This window comes from Bombina bombina, chromosome 7, assembly GCF_027579735.1.
Source record: "Bombina bombina isolate aBomBom1 chromosome 7, aBomBom1.pri, whole genome shotgun sequence".
Lineage (NCBI taxonomy): Eukaryota > Metazoa > Chordata > Amphibia > Anura > Bombinatoridae > Bombina > Bombina bombina.
Genome location: NC_069505.1, coordinates 297,739,384 through 297,759,504, shown reverse-complemented (window position 1 = coordinate 297,759,504; position 20,121 = coordinate 297,739,384). Strand labels below are relative to the sequence as shown.

General features: G+C 39.2%; 1 protein-coding gene across 2 annotated transcripts in view; it reads left to right on the top strand.

The window, feature by feature from the left end:
- The window catches only part of PLXNB1 (plexin B1), a 337,984-nt gene that overhangs the window by 255,474 nt on the left and 62,389 nt on the right, over nt 1–20,121 (top strand). For both annotated transcript variants that reach the window (XM_053720873.1, XM_053720874.1), the window contains exons 9-11: nt 1,623–1,731; nt 2,931–3,039; nt 12,742–13,644. In XM_053720873.1, coding sequence (XP_053576848.1) covers nt 1,623–1,731; nt 2,931–3,039; nt 12,742–13,644 — 1,121 coding nt within the window. The remainder of the gene's footprint in view (nt 1–1,622; nt 1,732–2,930; nt 3,040–12,741; nt 13,645–20,121) is intronic.

The window sequence follows — 20,121 nt, the reverse complement described above, 5'->3', positions numbered from 1 at the left end:
TACAGACTAGGATCTGAATTTGCACAGATCTTAGTGTTGTGGTGGTAATTGTGTACGAGAATATTAAAAACTAAAAAGGGTTGTCCACCTTTTAAAATAGTTTATTGGAAGACAAATAATATAAGCATGAAATTAACAAATGACTACAAGCTACAAAGGTATTAAACACGCCTTTAAGAAAATACCAGAAATTACAACATCCAGTCCAAATTTCTACAGAGCAACTGTAGCTTCCATAACCAATAATTTGTGCTACACTACTAACTCAATACTGTATAAGAATCACAGAGAATTTATCCCAGGAAAAGAAGGTAGAATACTACAAGTTTAGAATAGACATCAAGGGAAAAAATATCAAAGTTTAAACCTTCATTAAATTTTAAAGGGACATGAAACACAAAATTTTTCTTTCATGATTGAGATAGAGAACACAATTTTTTTTAAAAAAAGTTTCCAATTTACTTCTATTATCAAATTAGCTTCATTTTCTTGTTATTCTTTGTTGAAGAGATATCTGTATAGGTAGCGAGCAGAAGTCTGGCGCACTACATGACAGGAAATAACACTGCCATCTAGTGCTAATATATAACATTGTTACAAAACTGCTGCCATACTGTACTGAAGACACGTGCACACTCCTGAACTTTACCTTCTTGCTTTTCAACAAAGAATAAGAATAAAACAAAGAAAATTTGATAATAGAAGTAAATTAGAAGGTGTATCTGTATCATGAAGACACTTTGGGTTTTATGTCCATTTAAGAGACTTTTCATTTTACTCCTGTTACCAAATTTACTTCATTCTCTAGATATCCTTTTGTTTTTTTAAAGCCTACCTGGGTAGGCTCAGAAGTAGCAATATAATACTGAGAGCTAGCTGCTGAGTGTCTTCACCTATATGCCTCTTGTCATTGGCTCCCTAGATGTGTTCAGCTAGCTCCCAGTAGTGCATTGCAACTTAAGCTTACTGCTAGATGTAAACAACAGTACAAAAATACAACACGTTTTATTTTGCATTGTTATGTACTTTTATGTCATTTTTTTTTTTTTAACTTTATAAAATATATTTGGGAAATTTGATATGACAAATCCTCTATTGAAACTCAAAAATAGGCATCCGTATCAAACATAAAAAAGGTTGGTACTTACCCATCTCTATTTTTAATTATATTTTACCTTTTTATTGTAACCTGGCTTCTGGCAATAGACATTGATCTGTTGGTTCCTATAGATGTTGCTCGCTAGTCTCCTACAGATGTTGCTCGCTAGTCTCCGATAGATGTTGCTCGCTAGTCTGTTGCTCGCTAGTCTCCTATAGATGTTGCTCGCTAGTCTCCTATAGATGTTGCTCGCTAGTCTCCTATAGATGTTGCTCGCTAGTCTCCGATAGATGTTGCTCGCTAGTCTGTTGCTCGCTAGTCTCCTATAGATGTTGCTATGTTGCTTGCTAGTCTCCTATAGATGTTGCTCGCTAGTCTCCTATAGATGTTGCTCGCTAGTCTCCTATAGATGTTGCTCGCTAGTCTCCTATAGATGTTGCTCGCTAGTTTCCTATATATGTTGCTCGCTAGTCGCACTGATGCATGTACTTGTTAGTAACATCACTCTTTTGTCTGCTTTTAGATCACATACAAGTGAAGTTGCTTCTTCAGTTTGGGGAAGTTGTAATATCCATTACCGAATTTACATTTTATGACTGCACAGCAGTAGTACAACTCTTAAAGTCAGCTCCGTAAGTACTGTGTACAGGCTTTTTCATACAATTCATCTCCCACCAGAGCTGGGAGAGATAAATACAATATTTATAGACCTCCTAGATTATCTTGCATTGTTTTAAAATATGTGTACTAAAATAGACATTAGCAAAACAAATAATAATAATATTGAAAACCAACAGTGTTACATTATGGGCTAGATTACATGTGGAGCGCTAATTTATCGAATTAGCCCATTAACAGGTGTGCTATAAATAACCTGCCGTTAAAAGTGGCTGGTTATTGCTACCATGAACCCGCGGTAGCAATTAGTGGTCTGAAAATTAACCAGAGATCAGCGCTCTGGTTAATTTTCAAAATATCCCCCAATTGCTTTAAAAATAAAGTGTGTTTTAGTTTTAAGTAAAGAAACATTTTTATTTTATTATTTTTTTAACAAAATAACTGCAAGAAGCAGTTATGAGGGATTAAAGTGAGGGGATGTGGGAAGTTAAAAAAATGGCACTGAAAAGTGCCTTTACATTGTGGTCTAAGGGGAACTATGTGTTCCCTGTAAATATATATGAATATGCTTATATACATATATATTTATGTGTTAATATGTGTATATACACATATAAACACATAGATAAATATGTATATATTTATATACATATATATTTAAATTTGTTGTCCATTGCTCCGGGATGGAACACCTTCGCTGTGCAAGGTTGTCTGCCGTGTCTCACCGTGTGAGAACAAGGCACCCATTGGAGCCTATGGAAGTGCGCTCTTGTGAGAGCAAAGCTTTCATGCAATGGGAATGCGAATTTCATTTTACGATTTTCTTCACATAGCAGAATATATTATATTTATTCATAAATAGATATTTCTACATATATCTGATGGAATTTTGGTATATCTATATACTGTATATATACATATATGTATATATCTGAAGACGGGGTAAAAACCCTGAAACGTCACAATATTGGAATAAAGCAATTTGGTTTTTTAAATTCTACTCCTATAACAAGTACAGACTGGCTCCTCCAGATACCAAGTGGTGAAGGGAGTTTGGCCATTGAAAAAAATTGCAGCAAACAAGGTAAAAATGTACTCATGAAGTTTTCACATTTGGCTGGCATGTTAAAATTAGTACAGGCTTACAGTAAAGTCCCATTAAGCATGTGTGTTTGTAATTAGTTTGAGCTCACTGGCTGTGCTTATTATCCAGGTGCCGCGGGTGTGTGAATAGTGACTGGGGTTGTAACTGGTGCATCCAGCAGCATCTGTGTACCCATAAAGCAACCTGTGAAGAGGGCAGCATCATATACAACAAGCTGGTAAGTCCTTCACTGTTTTACATGTCCTCCTTTAAAGGGACAGTCTACTCCAGAATTATAAATGTTTAAAAGGATAGATAATCCCTTTATTACCCACTCCCCAGTTTTGCATAACCAACACAATTATATTAACCCTTTAAGGACCAGAGCTGTTTTAACACTTTTAAAGGGGTTTGTGTTTAGCTGTAATTTTCTCTCTCTCATTTACTGTTCCCATACAAATTATATTTTGGGTTTTTTTCAGGACAAGAAGGGCTTTCTTTACATACCATTATTTGTATCATGTCATATAATTTACTTTTAAAAAAATAATAAAATATGGTGAAAATTTGAAAAAAAAACATGTTTTTTTCATTTTACTTGGAAGATCTTTTATTCATCTACAAAAGTTAATAAAAAAAACTGCTAAATAGATCCAAAATTTTGTCCTGAGTATAAAAACACCCAGTGCGCGATCCAATATATACGGCGCAGGCCCGTAGTTTCATCTCGCAGAGCGACCTATCACATATACGGCACCAACAGTTCCTAAAGTGCCGTAAGTCGGACAAACTAGCGATGTCCAGAAATAAGCGTAAGTACAAATTTCTGGAGTCGCCAGTGACTTACGGCACTTTAGAAACTGCCGCCGCATAAAAAAAACTAACTAAAGTATAAAATCTCCCGTTACTGTCTAACACGCCACCCAAAAATAACCCGACACGTATACCCCCCTCTCACTCCTAATAATAAATATATTAACCCCTAAACCGCTGCTCCCGGACCCCGCTGCCAGCTACATTAAATGTCTTACCCCCTAATGGGATCTCCCTACACTGCCGCCACCTATTTTAACTATATTAACCCCTAATGTGAGCCCCCTACCCCGCCGCCACCTATATTATATGTACTACCCCCTAATCTGACCCCCTTACACCGCCGCCACCTATATTAAATTTATTAACCCCTAATGTGTGCCCCCTACACCGCCGCCACCTATATTAAATTTATTAACCCCTAATCTAATCCCCCTACACCGCCGCCACCTATATTAAATATATTAACCACTAAACCTAAGTCTAACCCTAACACCCCCTAACTTAATTATTATTAAAATAAATCTAAATAATATTAATAATATTAACTAAATTATTCCTATTTAAATCTAAATACCTATAAAATAAACCCTAAGATAACTACAATATAATTAATAATTACATTGTAGCTATTTTAGGGTTTATATTTATTTTACAGGTAACTGTATTTATTTTAACTAGGTACAATAGCTATTAAATAGTTAATAACTATTTAATAGCTACCTAATTAAAATAATTACCAAATTACCTGTAAAATAAATCCTAACCTAAGTTACTATTACACCTAATACTACCCTATCAATAAATACATTAATTAATTAATTAAATAAACTTCAATTATCTCCACTAAAATACACTAATCTATATTACAAAAAAAAACAAAACACTAAATTACAAAAAATAAAAAAAGATTACAAGAATTTTAAGGTAATTACACCTAATCTAAGCCCCCTAATAAAATAAAAAAGCCCCCCAAAATAATAAAATTTCCCTAAACTAAATTAAAAAAGTAATCAGCTCTATTACCAGCCCTTAAAAGGGCCTTTTGCGGGGCATTGCCCCAAAGTAATCAGCTCTTTTACCTGTAAAAAAAAGAACAACCCCCCATTACAACCCACCACCCCCACACCCCTACTCTAAAACCCACCCGATCCCCCCTTAAAAAAACCTAAGTCTAACCCCCAAGTGGTCCTTACCTGTCCTGAAGACTGGCGGAGAAGGTCCTGTTCCAGGTGGAGAAGTGTTCTTCCAGGCGGCGACCTCTTCTTCTTCCAGGAACTAGCCGGCGCGGAGCGGAGGGTTGAAGACTGATGACCGAGGAGCTGAAGACCGTCCTCTCTGGAACTGAAGACCGGCGATGCATGAACTGAAGATCGGCGACGCTGGAACTGAAGACCGGAGCCATGGAGCGTGGAGGATCCTCTTCATACGATCTCCGCCGTACACTGAATAGGAACTCAAGGTACGCGATTAAAAATGGCATCCCTTGAATTCCTATTGGCTGATTTGAGCCTTCAAATTCAAATCAGCCAATCGGATGAGAACTACTTTAATTCTATTGGCTAATTTGAATAGCCAATAGAATAAGAGCTACTGTAATTCTATTGGCTGATTAGAATAGTGAGGTGTTAGTTTAGATTCTTCAATCAAGAGTTTATTTTTTTCAAATGGTGCCAGTGAGTACTCTTTTTCTCAGGGTGGAGCATCAGAAGTTTCAGCAATGGGAACTGAGGAGTTTTCTACATTATCACTTCACTCCCCATGCTGGTGCTGCCCTGCTGATGGTCTTATAAGATGTCACATAAGGACCTATTTGTCCCCACAGACCTACAGGAGGTGATGTAAAGAAACCTCTTCTTCGTGTGGCACAGGTTCAGATCAGCACTACGGTATGTACAGTCTTTTTGTTTTCTGGGGAGAGTGTAGCTCAGAACAGACTGGACGTTAGCTGCTGCAACACAAGTGGGGTAACTAACTTGCATAATAAAGTTTTATTCCCCTATCTGTTTCACTCCTTATACTATTTATATAATATGCAGTGGGTTGGTGTACTTATGTGATCCGTTTTTTCGTTATGGGGTCAGAAACAGTAACACTTATAAGCAGGCTGACGCTGGAGAAAGATTGGGTAAAAAGGGTTCATTATACCTTTATTTTTGTGACAATAGTTTGTTTTGAGGGACACATTGACTGTTAAACGGGTCGGGTTTAACCGACTGATTATTTTCATGCAACGTTGATTTTTTTCTATACCGCCCACAAAGGGCGGGGCTTACTTTTGCGCGCTTTGCCGCGCACATGTTATTCCAGTCTCTGCAACGGAGGAGTATTACAGAGCTCCTGTTGCTTCCTAGGTCCGCTTGGTTTGACTTACTCGCAAGCGGACTTAGGCAGCGCTTCTTGGACATCTTGTTGGTGTGAGGTAGGCGCCACAGCGGAGCTGTGGTTTGGTGCAGGGGTTAATTTTAGTCAGAAGGACTATAATACCTAACGATGTAAATATATCTTGTTATAGCACCTGCATATTACTTGTTATTATACATTTGCAGTAGAAAACTTATATTGTTGAAATCTTATATCGTTTCACATTTGCAGGGAAAATTCATGTTGTTTTAAAATTTAAAGGCACAGTTCCGTTTTTCAAATTTAAAGACACAGTACTTTTTTTTTTGTTATTTCATATATCTGACACGACCAATATTGCTCTTGTTTTTCTGTTTAACATGGCTGACCTGCTGGAACAGACTTGTTCTATGTGCTTAGCTGCCAATGTGGAACCCCCTCTTACTTTTTGTCCCTCATGTACTGAGAGGGCCCTACAGTTTAAAGAACAAATTTTCTTTAATGCAAATAGCTCTAAGGATGCTTCACAGCTTGATGAGACTCTGGGTATGCCGCTACTTTCTCCCCAAGCGTCACAGCCTTTAACACCCGCTCAGGCGTCGTCAACTGCGTCCACCTCATTTACTCAGCAGGAGATAGCGGCAGTTATGTCATCTACTCTTACAGAAGTTTTGTCTAAGTTGCCAGTGTTGCAAGGCAAACGTAGTAGTAGAGCGGACCAGGTGGTCCAGGCGACTTCTGACTCTTTGATGGCGATCTCCGATATACACTCCCAGGGCTCTGAAGTGGGAGGTAGGGAGGCTCTATCTGACGGGGAATTGTCTGATTCAGGAAGTGCATTACCCCAGACATATTTGGACGTAATGTCCTTCAGATTTAAGCTTGAACACCTCCGTCTGTTGTTGGGGGAGGTTTTGCTGACTCTGGATGATTGTGACTCTATTGTGGTACCACCAGAGAATTTGTGTAAGATGGACAAATACTTAGAGGTCCCTTCTTATTCTGATGTTTTTCCGGTTCCTAAGAGAATTTCGGATATTATTACACAGGAATGGTAAAGACCGGGTATTCCGTTTTCACCTTCCCCTACCTTTAAGAAAATGTACCCTATAGCTGACACCGTTTGGGATTCTTGGCAGACGGTCCCTAAGGTGGAGGGAGCTATATCTACCCTGGCTAAGCGTACGACTATCCCTATTGAGGACAGTTGTGCTTTCAAAGATCCTATGGACAAAAAGTTGTCGGGTCTTCTAAAGAAACTACTTATTCATCAAGGGTTTCTATTACAACAGACGGCCTGCATTGTCCCAGTTACAACTGCGGCCGCATTTGGTTTGATGCCTTAGAAGAGTCTCTTAAGACTGAGACTTCTTTAGAGGAAATAATGGATAGGATTAAGGCCCTTAAGTTGGCGAATTCTTTTGTTACGGATGCCGCTTTCCAGATCGCCAAATTGGAGGCTAAGAATGCAGGATTTTCCATTTTAGCATGCAGAGCCTTATGGTTAAAATCTTGGTCTGCGGATGTGTCCTCTAAATCCAAGCTTTTGGCTATTCCTTTCAAAGGTAAGACTCTTTTCGGGCCTGACTTGAAATAGATCATTTCTGACATTACGGGAGGTAAGGGTCATCTCCTACCTCAGGATAAGACTTCTAAGCAGAGGGGTAGACAGAGTAATTTTCTTTCCTTTCGAAATTTCAAGGGAGTCCCCTCTGCCTCTTCCGCTAAACAGGAAGGGAATTTTGCCAAGCCAAGTCCGTCTGGAGACCCAACCAGGCTTGGAACAAGGGTAAACAACCCAAGAAGCCTGCTGCTGCTCCCAAGACAGCATGAAGGGGCGGCCCCCGATCCAGGACCGGATCTAGTAGGGGGCAGACTTTCTCTCTTTGTCCAGGCTTGGATAAGAGACGTTCAGGATCCCTGGACACTGGAAATCGTGTCTCAAGTGTATCAGCTGGAGTTCAAAAATTCCTTCTCAAGGGGAAGGTTCCTTCTTTCACGATTGTCTGTAGACCTGATAAAAAGAGAGGCATTATTACGTTGTGTAAAAGACCTCTCCACTATGGGAGTAATTTGTTCCGTTCCAATTATGGAACAGGGGCAGGGATTTTACTCAAATCTTTTCGTGGTTCCCAAAAAAGAGGGAACGTTCCGACCCATTTTAGATCTTAAGAGTCTAAACAAGTTTCTCAGAGTCCCATCCTTCAAGATGGAGACTATTCGGACAATTCTTCCATTGATCCAGGAGGGTTAATATATGACTACCGTGGATTTAAAGGATGCATACCTTCACATTCCTATCCACAAAGATCATCACCAGTTCCTAAGATTTGCCTTTCTGGACAAACATTTAAGTTCATGGCTCTTCCCTTCGGGCTGGCCACGGCACCCAGGATCTTCACGAAAGTTCTAGGGTCTCTTCTGGTGGTTCTCAGACCGCAGGGCATTGCAGTGGCGCCATATCTGGATGATATTCTGATCCATTCATCGTCTTATCAACTGACAAAGTCTCATACCGACATGGTTCTGTCCTTTATAAGGACTCACTGGTGGAAGGTGAATCTAGAAAAGAGTTCACTAACTCCACAGACAAGGGTTCCTTTCCTGGGAACTCTAATAGAGTCTGTATCCATGAAAATCTTCTTGACAGAGGTCAGAAAGTTAAAGATTCTGAATACATGCAGAGCCCTTCAGTCCAATCCTCGGCCTTCAGTGGCTCAGTGCATGGAGGTAATTGGATTGATGGTGGCAGCAATGGACATCATTCCGTTTGCTCGTTTTCATCTCAGGCCTCTACAACTGAGCATGCTCAGACAGTGGAATGGAGATTATGCAAATTTGTCTTCTCAGATAGATCTGGATCAGGAGACAAGAGACTCTCTTCTTTGGTGGTTGTCACAGGTTCATCTGTCCCAAGGGATGTGCTTCCGCAGACCCTCAATGGTGATAGTGACAACGGATGCCAGTATACAAGGATGGGGTGCAGTCTGGAATTCCCTGATGGCTCAGGGTGTGTGGACTCGGTCGGAGTCTCTACTCCCAATCAATATTCTGGAGTTAAGAGCGATATTCGATGCGCTTCAGGCTTGGCCTCAGTTGGCTTTGGCCAAATTCATCTGGTTTCAGTCGGACAACATCACGACTGTGGCTTACATTAATCATCAGGGAGGAACAAGGAGTTCCTTAGTGATGACAGAAGTATCCATGATAATTCGTGGGCGGAGGCTCACTCTTGTTATCTGTCAGCAATATACATCCCAGGAGTGGACAACTGGGAAGCAGACTTTCTGAGCTGACAGACGTTTCATCCGGCGGAATGGGAACAGCATCCGGAGGTCTTTGCCGCTCTGATTCTCAGGTGGGGCAGACCAGAATTGGATCTGATGGCATCTCGTCAGAATGCCAAGCTCCCAAGATACGGATCCAGGTCAAGGGATCCTCAGGCCGAACTGATAGACGCCTTGGCAGTGCCTTGGTCGTTCAACCTAGCTTATGTGTTTCCACCGTTTGCTCTCCTTCCCTGGGTGATTGCACGGATCAAACAGGAGAGGGCTTCGGTAATTCTAATCGCTCCTGCGTGGCCGTGCAGGACTTGGTATGCGGATCTGGTGGACATGTCCTCTCTGCCACCGTGGAAGCTTCCATTGAGGCAGGACCTTATCATTCAGGGACCCTTCCATCACCCAAATCTAGTTTCTCTGCAACTAACTGCTTGGAGATTGAACGCTTGATTTTATCTAAGCGAGGGTTCTCTGATTCGGTCATTGATACTTTGATTCAGGCACGTAAGCCTGTTACTAGAAAGATTTACCATAAGATATGGCATAATATCTTTATTGGTGCAAATCCAAGGGCTACTCATGGAGTAGGGTTAGGATTCCCAGGATTTTATCTTTTCTCCAAGAAGGTTTGGAGAAAGGGTTGTCAGCAAGTTCCTTAAAGGGACAGATTTCTGCTTTGTCTATTCTGTTACACAAACGTCTGTCAGATGTTCCAGATGTTCAATCTTTTTGTCAGGCTCTAACTAGAATCAGGCCTGTGTTTAGACCAATTGCTCGTCCTTGGAGTTTGAATTTAGTTCTTAATGTTCGCAGAGTTTCTGAGCTTTCAGCTTTACAATGTGATTCTCCTTATCTTATTTTCCATTCTGATAAGGTGGTCTTACGTACCAAACCTGGTTTCCTTCCTAAGGATGTTTCTAATAAGAATATTAATCAGGAAATTGTTGTTCCTTCCTTGTGTCCTAATCCTTCTTCTAAGAAGGAGCGTCTGTTACATAAATTAGACGTGGCTCGTGCCCTGAAGTTTTACTTGCAGGCGACTAAGGATTTTCGTCTATCATCTTCATTATTTGTTCTTTTTTCTGGGAAATGTAGGGGCCAGAAAGCTACGGCTACCTCTCTTTCCTATTGGCTGAAGAGTATCATCCGTTTTGTATATGAGACTGCTGAACAGCAGCCTCCTGAAAGAATTACGACTCATTCTACTAGGGCTGTGGCTCCCTCATGGGCATTTAAAAATTATGCTTCTGTTGAACAGATTTGCAAGGCTGCAACTTGGTTGTCTCTTCACACTTTTTCCAAATTTTCCAAATTTTATACTTTTGCTTCATCTGAGGCTGTTTTTGGGAGAAAGTTTCTTCAAGCAGTAGTGCCTTCCGTTTAGGTTCCTGTCTTGTCCCTCCCTTTCATCCGTGTCCTATAGCTTTGGTATTGTATCGCATAAGTAAGGATGAAATCCGTGGACTCGTCATATCTTGTAAAAGAAAAGGAAATTTATGCTTACCTGATAAATTTATTTCTTTTATGATATGACGAGTCCACGGCCGCCCTGTCAATTCTTCAGACAGGTTTTTATATTTGTTAAACTTCAGTCACCTCAGCACCTTGGCTTCGGTCGAATGACTGGAGTGGGAGGGAATGGAGGAGCTATATATACAGCTCTGCTGTGGTGCTCTTTGCCTCCTCCTGCTGACCAGGAGGTGTAATCCCATAAGTAAGGATGAAATCTGTGAACTCGTCATATCGTAAAATAAATAAGTTTATCAGGTAAGCATAAATTTCCTTTTTTTTTCTTTCATTATTCAGATAGAGAATACAATTTAAACAACATTCTAATTTACTTCTATTATTTAATTTGCTTCATTCTCTTGATATTCTTTTTCTGAAAAGCATATCTAGATAGGCTCAGTAGCTGCTGATTGGTGGCTGCACATAGATACCTCATGTGATTGGCTCAACCATGTGCATTTATATTTCTTAAACAAAGGATAGCTAAAGAATGAAGCAAATTAGATAATAGAAGTAAATTGGAATGTTATTTAAAATTATATTCTCTACCTGAATCATGAAAGAAAAATGTTGAGTTTAATGTCCCTTTAACTGCCCCTTTAAATTTTATTTCCAGTCAGATCACTAAGAAATTCTATAAAGTACAAAAGACAATTAATTATATCTCAGATTTGAAATAATATGTCAAGTGAGTTAAAGTATGTTACATATGTTAAGATCTCAAAGGTTTGGTTTCTTCCATCAGTAACGGGAATTAAAACTGGGGACAGATTATACAAAGGATAAAGAAAGACCAAAGCGTATGTTTATTGCCCACTTCTGAGATAATTAGGAATATGCAAATTAAGTGATTCTTATCACAAATTCATTTTCTCAGTTTCTTATTAAAAGTGTGGTTACTGCAATTAAAAAATAAATGTTAGACCAATTTATTAGTATAAGAATGTCCCTTGGTAACATATAGTTATAGAGACACTAAAGTCAGATTTAAAGTTTCATGATTCAGATAAAGCAAGTTATTTGAAAAAAAACAAACCTTTCAATACACTTCCATTATTAAAACATGCACATTGTTTTTATTTGCACACTTTCTGAGGCACCAGCCCCTACTGAGCAGGTGCAAAAGTGCCCAGTATATAGGTATATGCATTTTGTGATTGGCTGATGGTTGTCACATGATACAGGGGGAGGGAAAATGTATTAAATCTGAAATTTGCCAGAAAATATTCTACTGCTCATTTCAAATTCAAAATTAGTTCTATTGCATTGTCTTTGTATTGTGTATTTGATAATTATTCAATACAACTGTATTTAGTGGTCATTTAAGCTTGCTCAGGACAAAGCTGGTAATTTGTCACTTACATGCCCGTTTCACTCCTGACTGGCTCCTGAAACAGTGCTCATTTAGCAAACACTAATATTTTAAATCAAAGTGAACATAAAAAACAGATTGCATTAAAAAAACAGCAAACAACTTACTATTTATTTTGCTAAATGAGCACAAGTGTAGCTACTGCCTACTGCTAGATAAGGAAGCAGACATTGCAAAACTTAGGTTCTATGGTCACATGATTTTTTTTAAAAGTCCTCTAGTGAACATCTGCAATAAACTGACTGCAGATAGGTGTCTCCTAGCAAAACTATTCCTTTGTTTTCCTGTTTAAACTATAGTCCCCCCTTGTGGGTGCCCATGATTAGTCAATTACTATAGTCCTAAATTGTCCAATCAAGGCATATCTCTCACAGATGTCATGTGCAAGATATAGACCTTGATGTACCTTTGCAAGAGTTAGCACAGTTACTAAAGGACAATATAGTATTTTATTATTGCATTAAAATTTCTCCATAAACACTTCTGCTTCTTCAGAGATGTTGAGAAGCTAAATGTTGAATTTTTCTATTATTTGTTTAACCCCAACGTGCATTTTACTTGTTATTTTGTCTATACACAACCTATTAAATAGATCTATATTCTGTTTTGTTTTCCATGCCAGACTCAAATTCCAGTTCCAGAACCATCTGTCCCCCCTGAGATAACTACAGAGTCACAAACTACAACTGCTCCTTTGACCACCCATCCTGAAACAAGTCCCACTCCTGTCCCAGAAACCACTACACCTACCACTACGAGTACAACTATAGTTATCGTTGACACCACACCTACGCCAGTCCCTACCACTGTGCCAACCACTTTGCTGCATACTACCACAGTACCTACTACAGAACCAAGCACTATTCCACAGACACAACCTACTACAATTGACGTCACCACCGAGGATACAACTCCAGAAATTATAACGCAACTTTCAACAGAAGAGCCAAACTCTATCCCTACAATAAGCTTGACCACTGAGTCTTTGGAACTACCTACAAACCCACCTACAACAGAAAATACGTTTCTTGCCCTTACTCCTGGGAAAGATGACTTTTTGGATCTTTCGACCAATGAGAGTCCAACCACTTCAAATGTTGCTACCATGCCTCCTCTTGCTCCTGCACCAACGGTTTATGATGATGAAAGTGAAACCACATTAGTTCATACAACAGTTCTCCCTACTCCAGAGGAGATTACTTCTCCTGTCCAATCCATCTCAACCAGTACTGAGTCAATGAATGTTCCTTCTTTGCCTTACTTTCCTGACGATCTAGAGAGTGAAGTGCCATTCTCAGAAGCTCCACCAACTGTTATAGTGAAGATGCCGCATGAGGAAAGTTTGGACCATATTGAGGCAGATGACTGGGTAGATTCTGCTGTTATGGAAAATGACACCTCATCTTTCTCAGCGTCCACAGTCCTCTCTGGAGATGGAGACAGTGACGTAGTATCTCCAAATTTCCCTGGTATCATAGAACCTGGATTGGACTATCAGTATGATTCTCCTGGTTTCATTGAACTGGTAAGAACAGGGGTGGCAGTGCACTTATCTTTAAAGCTTTATGTCTTACACAACCATAAAAAAACTTATTTAATTCACCATAAATAAATTATGAAACAATATTGCAATATACATAAAAATAATATATATATATATATAGAGAGAGAGAGAGAGTGAGAGAGAGAGAGAGAGAGAGAGAGAGAGATTTCCATATTGCTTCATACAATTTTTTCCTTTCCTGTAACTATATGTTTATCTATGCTAGAGAGACAAGATAATGTAACCTAGGTATGGCAATAAATACTGCAAGTTCCTTGAACCTCATACTACACAGTTATTGCTTAGAGCAGGACACAAGTTCAGTTACACCTAGTATTAATTGGCTAAAAACAATTAAATGAGATGTGGCTGGTTAAAGAGACACTGAACCCAATTTTTTTTTTCTTTCCTGATTCAGATAGCGCATGCAATTTTAAGCAACTTTCCAATTTACTCCTATTATCAATTTCTCTCCGTTCTCTTGCTATCTTTATTTGAAAAAGAAGGCATCTAAGCTTTTTTTGGGGTTCAGAACTCTGGATAGCACTTTTTTATTGGTGGATGAATTTATCCACCAATCAGCAAGACAACCCAGGTTGTTCACCAAAAATGGTCCGGCATCTAAACTTACATTCTTGCATTTCAAATAAAGATACCAAGAGAATGAAGACAATTTGATAATGGGAGTAAATTAGAAAGTTGCTTAAAATTGCATACTCTATCTGAATCACAAAAGAAAAAAATTGGGTTCAGTGTCCCTTTAATGCAGGTTTGCAGCAGAAGTTGATTTTCAACTTCTCTAGGGATTTAGGGACAGTAAACAATTGAATTTTACAGCAAAATAAAGCAATATATATATAACAGATGTTAATTTTCATTAAAGGGACACTAACGTCAAAATTAAATTTTCCTGATTCAGTTCAGATCCAGCACACAATTTAAAAAAAAAATCCAATTTGCTTCCATTATCCAAATGTTCACAGTCTTTTTATATGCGTGTATTCATAGGTACCGTCGCCTACTGAGCATGTGCAAGAGAGCATTTTGTGTTTTGCGATTGCCTGATTGCTATCACATTATACAGGGGGAGGGAGAAGAGAATTCATTTTAAAATTAGCCACTTGACAACTATAATAAAAAATTAACAGTTGCTAAAAAAAAGACACAAATCAAAAATCGTTACTTTAGTCATATCAGTTTATCAGCTACTTTCGAAGTCAGTCATGGTTGTTTACATTTGTAAGCAAGTTGATTTTCTAAATATACATCACATTTTTATAATCTTGAATTGTTGAGTTTGACTGAGTTTTGCCAAATTTTTCTAGCCAACTTTTTTAAACAGGTCAGCTGAACTATTAGTGAATAGAGCATTAAGTATTTTCTTGTTTTATGCTGTAGATTTAAGAGAGAACCTCAATACAAACAGACATCTAATTGCTAAACAGCCCTTGCTGCTTTGTGCTGCCCCTTTGATATGTTCAGCCTCTCAGACACAGCAGGATTGCTCAGATGAAAGGATTTGATTTCCCACTGGGTGGCATTGCCAGGCTGCGCCTTGCCTCTGATCAGCATCCAACACTAGATCCTCACAGAAAAAAATAATCTATTAACTTTCAGAGTAGAAGAGATTTCTTAAAACTTAAAAGTGTAACCCTGATGCATTTACTGAAGAGTTTTTACCGGAATAATAAACCAGAGAGATTAACATGAAAAGCGTCTGTGAGAGATAATTTGCTGATAAAAAGGATATGCCTCTATATATATTTATTCATTCCATAGCAATCATGTCATTGTGCTCCAAGGGTTTATAGTACTAATTATAACACAGAGAGAGAATTAGTATGCAGACTTCCTGTTATGTATAGTGGTGAAAAAAAAATACAAACATTCTGTATTATTTTGCACTTTTACCAAAGGGAATCTCTAACCAGGAAACAACATTCAATTTGACTTGCCTCAGGCTCTGAAGCAAATATCATCAGTAGTTGATTATTTAATTTAATGTAATTAATCTGTGTTTAAAGGGACACTGAACCAAAATGTTTTCTTTCATGATTCAGATAGAGCATGCAATTTTAAGCAACTTTCCAATTTAAAAGCAGGAATGTAAGCTTATAAACTGGCCCATTTTTGATTCAGCACCTGGGTAGCGCTTGCTGATTGGTGGCTAAATGTAGTTAGCAATCAGCAATTGCTATCCAGGGTCTGAACCAAATATGGGCCGTCTCCTATGCATCACGTTCCTGCTTTTGCAAATAAAAATACCAAGAGAACGAAAAAAAAATTGATAATAGGAGTAAATTAGAAAGTTGCTTAAAATTGCATGCTCTATCTGAATCATGAAAGAAAAAATTTGGGTTCAGTGTCCCTTTAAGAGTTTTTTGCCATATAAGTTTCAATTCTCTTTGTTGCAGAACTTTAATAATATAATATTACTAATGCTACTAGCAGTCCCAAAAACACTTATTTTGTGTTGTACATAAAGATAAAACAAATTGTGTCTAACCTAAATGTTTCTGCAATTTATGAAAACTGCAGCTTCCAAGCTGAACACAGCCAGTTGTTGGCTAGGGTGTTCTATTGGCTCTGCTGATTGGTCTCACAGGCTGTTTCTGCTCCTAGCAGTCTCTGCAGCTTTGTGTTTAACCCATTTACAGGTTCATTCCAGCATGTAAGTTTGTACTACTATGCTTCTTTAAATAACCCTAAAATAATTAAAGGAACTTCAACCCCTTGACTACTGGCACATTCCGAGAAAAACTTGCCCAAAGTACTGGAGAATTTTTAGCATTTTGCTTTTTTATTTTCTGTAGTGTAGTGGCCTCCCCACCTCCCACGATCCTCAGTTAGGGATCCCCCAACCCCTTTTTTCGGTAGTGTAGCTGCCCCATCCCTCCCTCTCCCTTTATTTAAATTTTGCTGCAGTGTAGGGCCCTCCCACTCCCTCCACCCGCCTCCTGGATTCTCTCCTACACCTCCTGCCAGCCCCAGCAGAAGATCATTACACACAGTGACACCATTAGTAAGGCATCTGTCCTCATTTGGAACCAGAGTACCGATCTCGCTTGCTCCGGTTCCATATGCGGGCAGATGCCTGGTGCTTAGGAACTCCAGCTCTTGGCTGTAACTTAAAGGGACACTAAACCCATTTTTTTTTTCTTTCACGATTCAGATAGAATATGCAATTGTAAGTAACTTTCTAATTTACTCCTATTATCAATTTGTCTTCATTCTTTTGCTATCTTTATTTGAAAAGCATGAATCTAAGCTTAGGAGCCAGCCCATTTTTGGTTCAGAACCTGGGTAGTGTTTGCTGATTAGTTGCTCTGATTTGAACATTCAAAGGAACAGTCTACTTCATTTTTTGGGAAATTGTTTAAAAAGATAGATTCTGGGTCCTATCTATCAAGCTCCGTATGGAGCTTGAAGGCCCGTGTTTCTGGCGAACCTGAAGGCTCGCCAGAAACACCAGTTATGAAGATCGCTGCTCAATAACCTGTCCGCCTGCTCTGAGGAGGCAGACAGACATCACCGCAATTCAGCACGATCGAATACGATCGGGTTGATTGCCACCCCCATCTGCAGGGGGCGGCGTTGCACCAGCAGTTTACAAGAGCTGCTGGTGCAATGCTGAATGCAGAGAGCGTATTGCTCTCCGCATTCAGCGAGGTCTGTCGGACATGATCCGCAATTTCGGATCATGTCCGACAGGCCTTTCATAAATAGGCCCCAATGCCTTTACTACCCATCCCCCAGATTTACACTACCAACATTGTTATATTGATATATTTTATAACCTCTAATGTTGCCTGTTTCTAAGCCCCAGCAGACCACCCCTTATCTTAGTGCTTTTTAAATCTTGCACAATAACTAGAGATTGCTAGTTCATGTGTGCCACATAGATAACATTGTGCTCACTCCTGTAGAGATGTTAATGGTTATGCAAGAACCAGCACTGATGGGCTAAAATGCAAGATTGTAAAAAGCACTGAGAGAAGGGGCAGTCTGCAGAGGCTTAGATACAGGTAATCATAGAAGTAAAAAGTGTATTAATATAACGGTGTTGGTTGAGCAGAACTGGGGAATTGGTAATAAAGGGATTATCTAGCTTTTTAAGCAATAACCATTTTCAAGTAGACTGTCCTTTTAACGCTTTTGTAGGCAGATCTTGTCTCATAACCTTGATATTTCTCAGTTTCATTTGGGCTGAATACATTAGATTTATAGATTGTTTGGTAAAATATTCTTTATAAAGATCTGGTGCTTTAATTGATAGTAATAAGTACGTATGGTGCTCTTGTCTTTAGCTTGGCAGCAGTTTTGAAGGATTTGTTACCATATTGAGTTTAGCACAGCAAAGCCAGCTGGCTCATATGGTGCTCAATTATGAGCAGGGCACATTATTGTGGATTTTTTGCCATTCACGTTGCACTGCTGTGAAAAGCTTGAAGCTCAGTACGAGCCAGCTGGCTCTCAACAAACACCGCTGTGACAAGAGATGCCCCTTTATGTTCAAGGACAATGTTACTGATGTTGTCAGGGAAAGATCCTTTGATTGTGAAGCTTTTAAAGAGGTGATTATATATTCCAAGTTCTGCAGAAAAAAATGGTTCTGGGAGAAAGGAAATAAACTTTTGTTTAAATTAGAAGAAATTCTTTGTAGATATAATGAGATTAAAATTCTATAAATTGAGGTACTGCTATAGTTCTATATATTCAACCCTCATTTAGATGATACATAACAATCTCCAGAAGCACGTGGTCTAGTCCAGGGGTCGACAAATCTGTATAAAATTTAGGAGCCACTAAGAATATTTAGGAGCCAGACATATTTTTAGGAGCCTGAAAGTGGTATTTGTAAATAGATCTATGGAGAATAACTAAAAAAGTTAGGAGTCAGGGGTAAATTTCTGGGAGCCAGTGGCTACCTGGTTCCTGGGTTTGTCGAGCCCTGGTCTAGTCACAAAGCTTTGACTTCCCAAACGACTTTTTGTAAAGAAAGCTAGTTATAAAAAGTTGGAATAAAAACATTTTGAGAGACAGTCTACACCTATTTTTATTGTTTATATGATAGATAATCCTTTTATTACCCATTCCCCAGTTTTGCATAACCAACACAGTTATATTAAAATACTTTTTACCTATGTGATTACCTTGTACCTAAGCCTCTGCAGACTGCCCCCTTATTTCAGTTATTTTGAAAGACTTGCATTTTAGTCACTCAGTGCCCTCTCATAAGTAACTCCACAGCATGAGCACAATGTTATATATATGGCACAGGTGAACTAACACCCTCTAGCTTTGCACTGAGATAAGGGCTTAGAAATTAGCATATGAGCCTCATCCTAACCTAGGTTTAGCTGCTCCTGTGTGTCCACCATGCAATGTGTGGAGTGTGCATACTTGTTGCAAGCTACATTATAGCCCAGAAAGGTGTATCTGCAGTTATCCTAATAATGTTAAAACTTTTGTATCCTGTGTGTAACTCTCCCAGCACTACCCATTGCCCAGCACAGAGTGTAAAGGGAGTATATATTGGGTTATCATCAGTAAAAATCACTCACTTGGTTTGTGTATCCTGCAAGCTCATCCCTGATTAGACATAAACCTGGATCTACAGATAAGCTGAACAACTCTCTTCTTCCATCTCCCTACTGGCCGGGTTATTGTGCAAACTGATCCAGGCTTGCAGCTTACACCCAGGTCCAACCTGCTGCTATTCAGCATAGGAGCTACCAAGCCTGACTGTGCTTTTTGTATTCAGCTGGGTTATCGCTTGTGTTGCATTCCAGATAGAGAGCTCAGCAGATCTAGATTTATATCTAGATGCTAATAGCACTGGACAGGTTAGGTGCCTTTGCTGGTGTCACAGGCTGTTAGGTGGCGGAAGAAGCTCATTGGCCCTTAGCTGTGATGATGCTGCACCGGGTCCTAGCACCATACTCCACTGATGCCCCGGACTATGAGGCGGATGTAGAAATACCATATTACGTCTTTTAAATGAGACAAACACAGGTAACAAGCAGGAGGGGTTGAGTGAGCATGAAGCAGGGAGCAGTGAGTGATGATGAATGAAGCTTGGCAGGGGGCGTTAAAAATAGCTTAAAATCATTAAAATATTTAAAAATATATATACTGTACCGAAGAATATGATCACCGTGCATTTATTTTAAAAAAATGCAATTAAAGGGATAGTAAACTCAAATTTTTTCTTTCTTGATTCAGATACAGCATGCAATTGTAAGCAACTTTCTAATTTACTCAGATTATCAATTTGTATTCTTTCTCTTGCTACTTTTATGTAATGAGCAGGAATCCAAGCTTAGAAGCCATCCCATTTTTGGTTCAACACCTGGGTTGCGCTTGCTGATTGGTGGCTAAATGTAGCTACCAATCAGCAAGCGCTATCCAGGGTGCTCAAACAAAAATGGGCCGGCTCCTTAGCTTAGATTCCTGCTT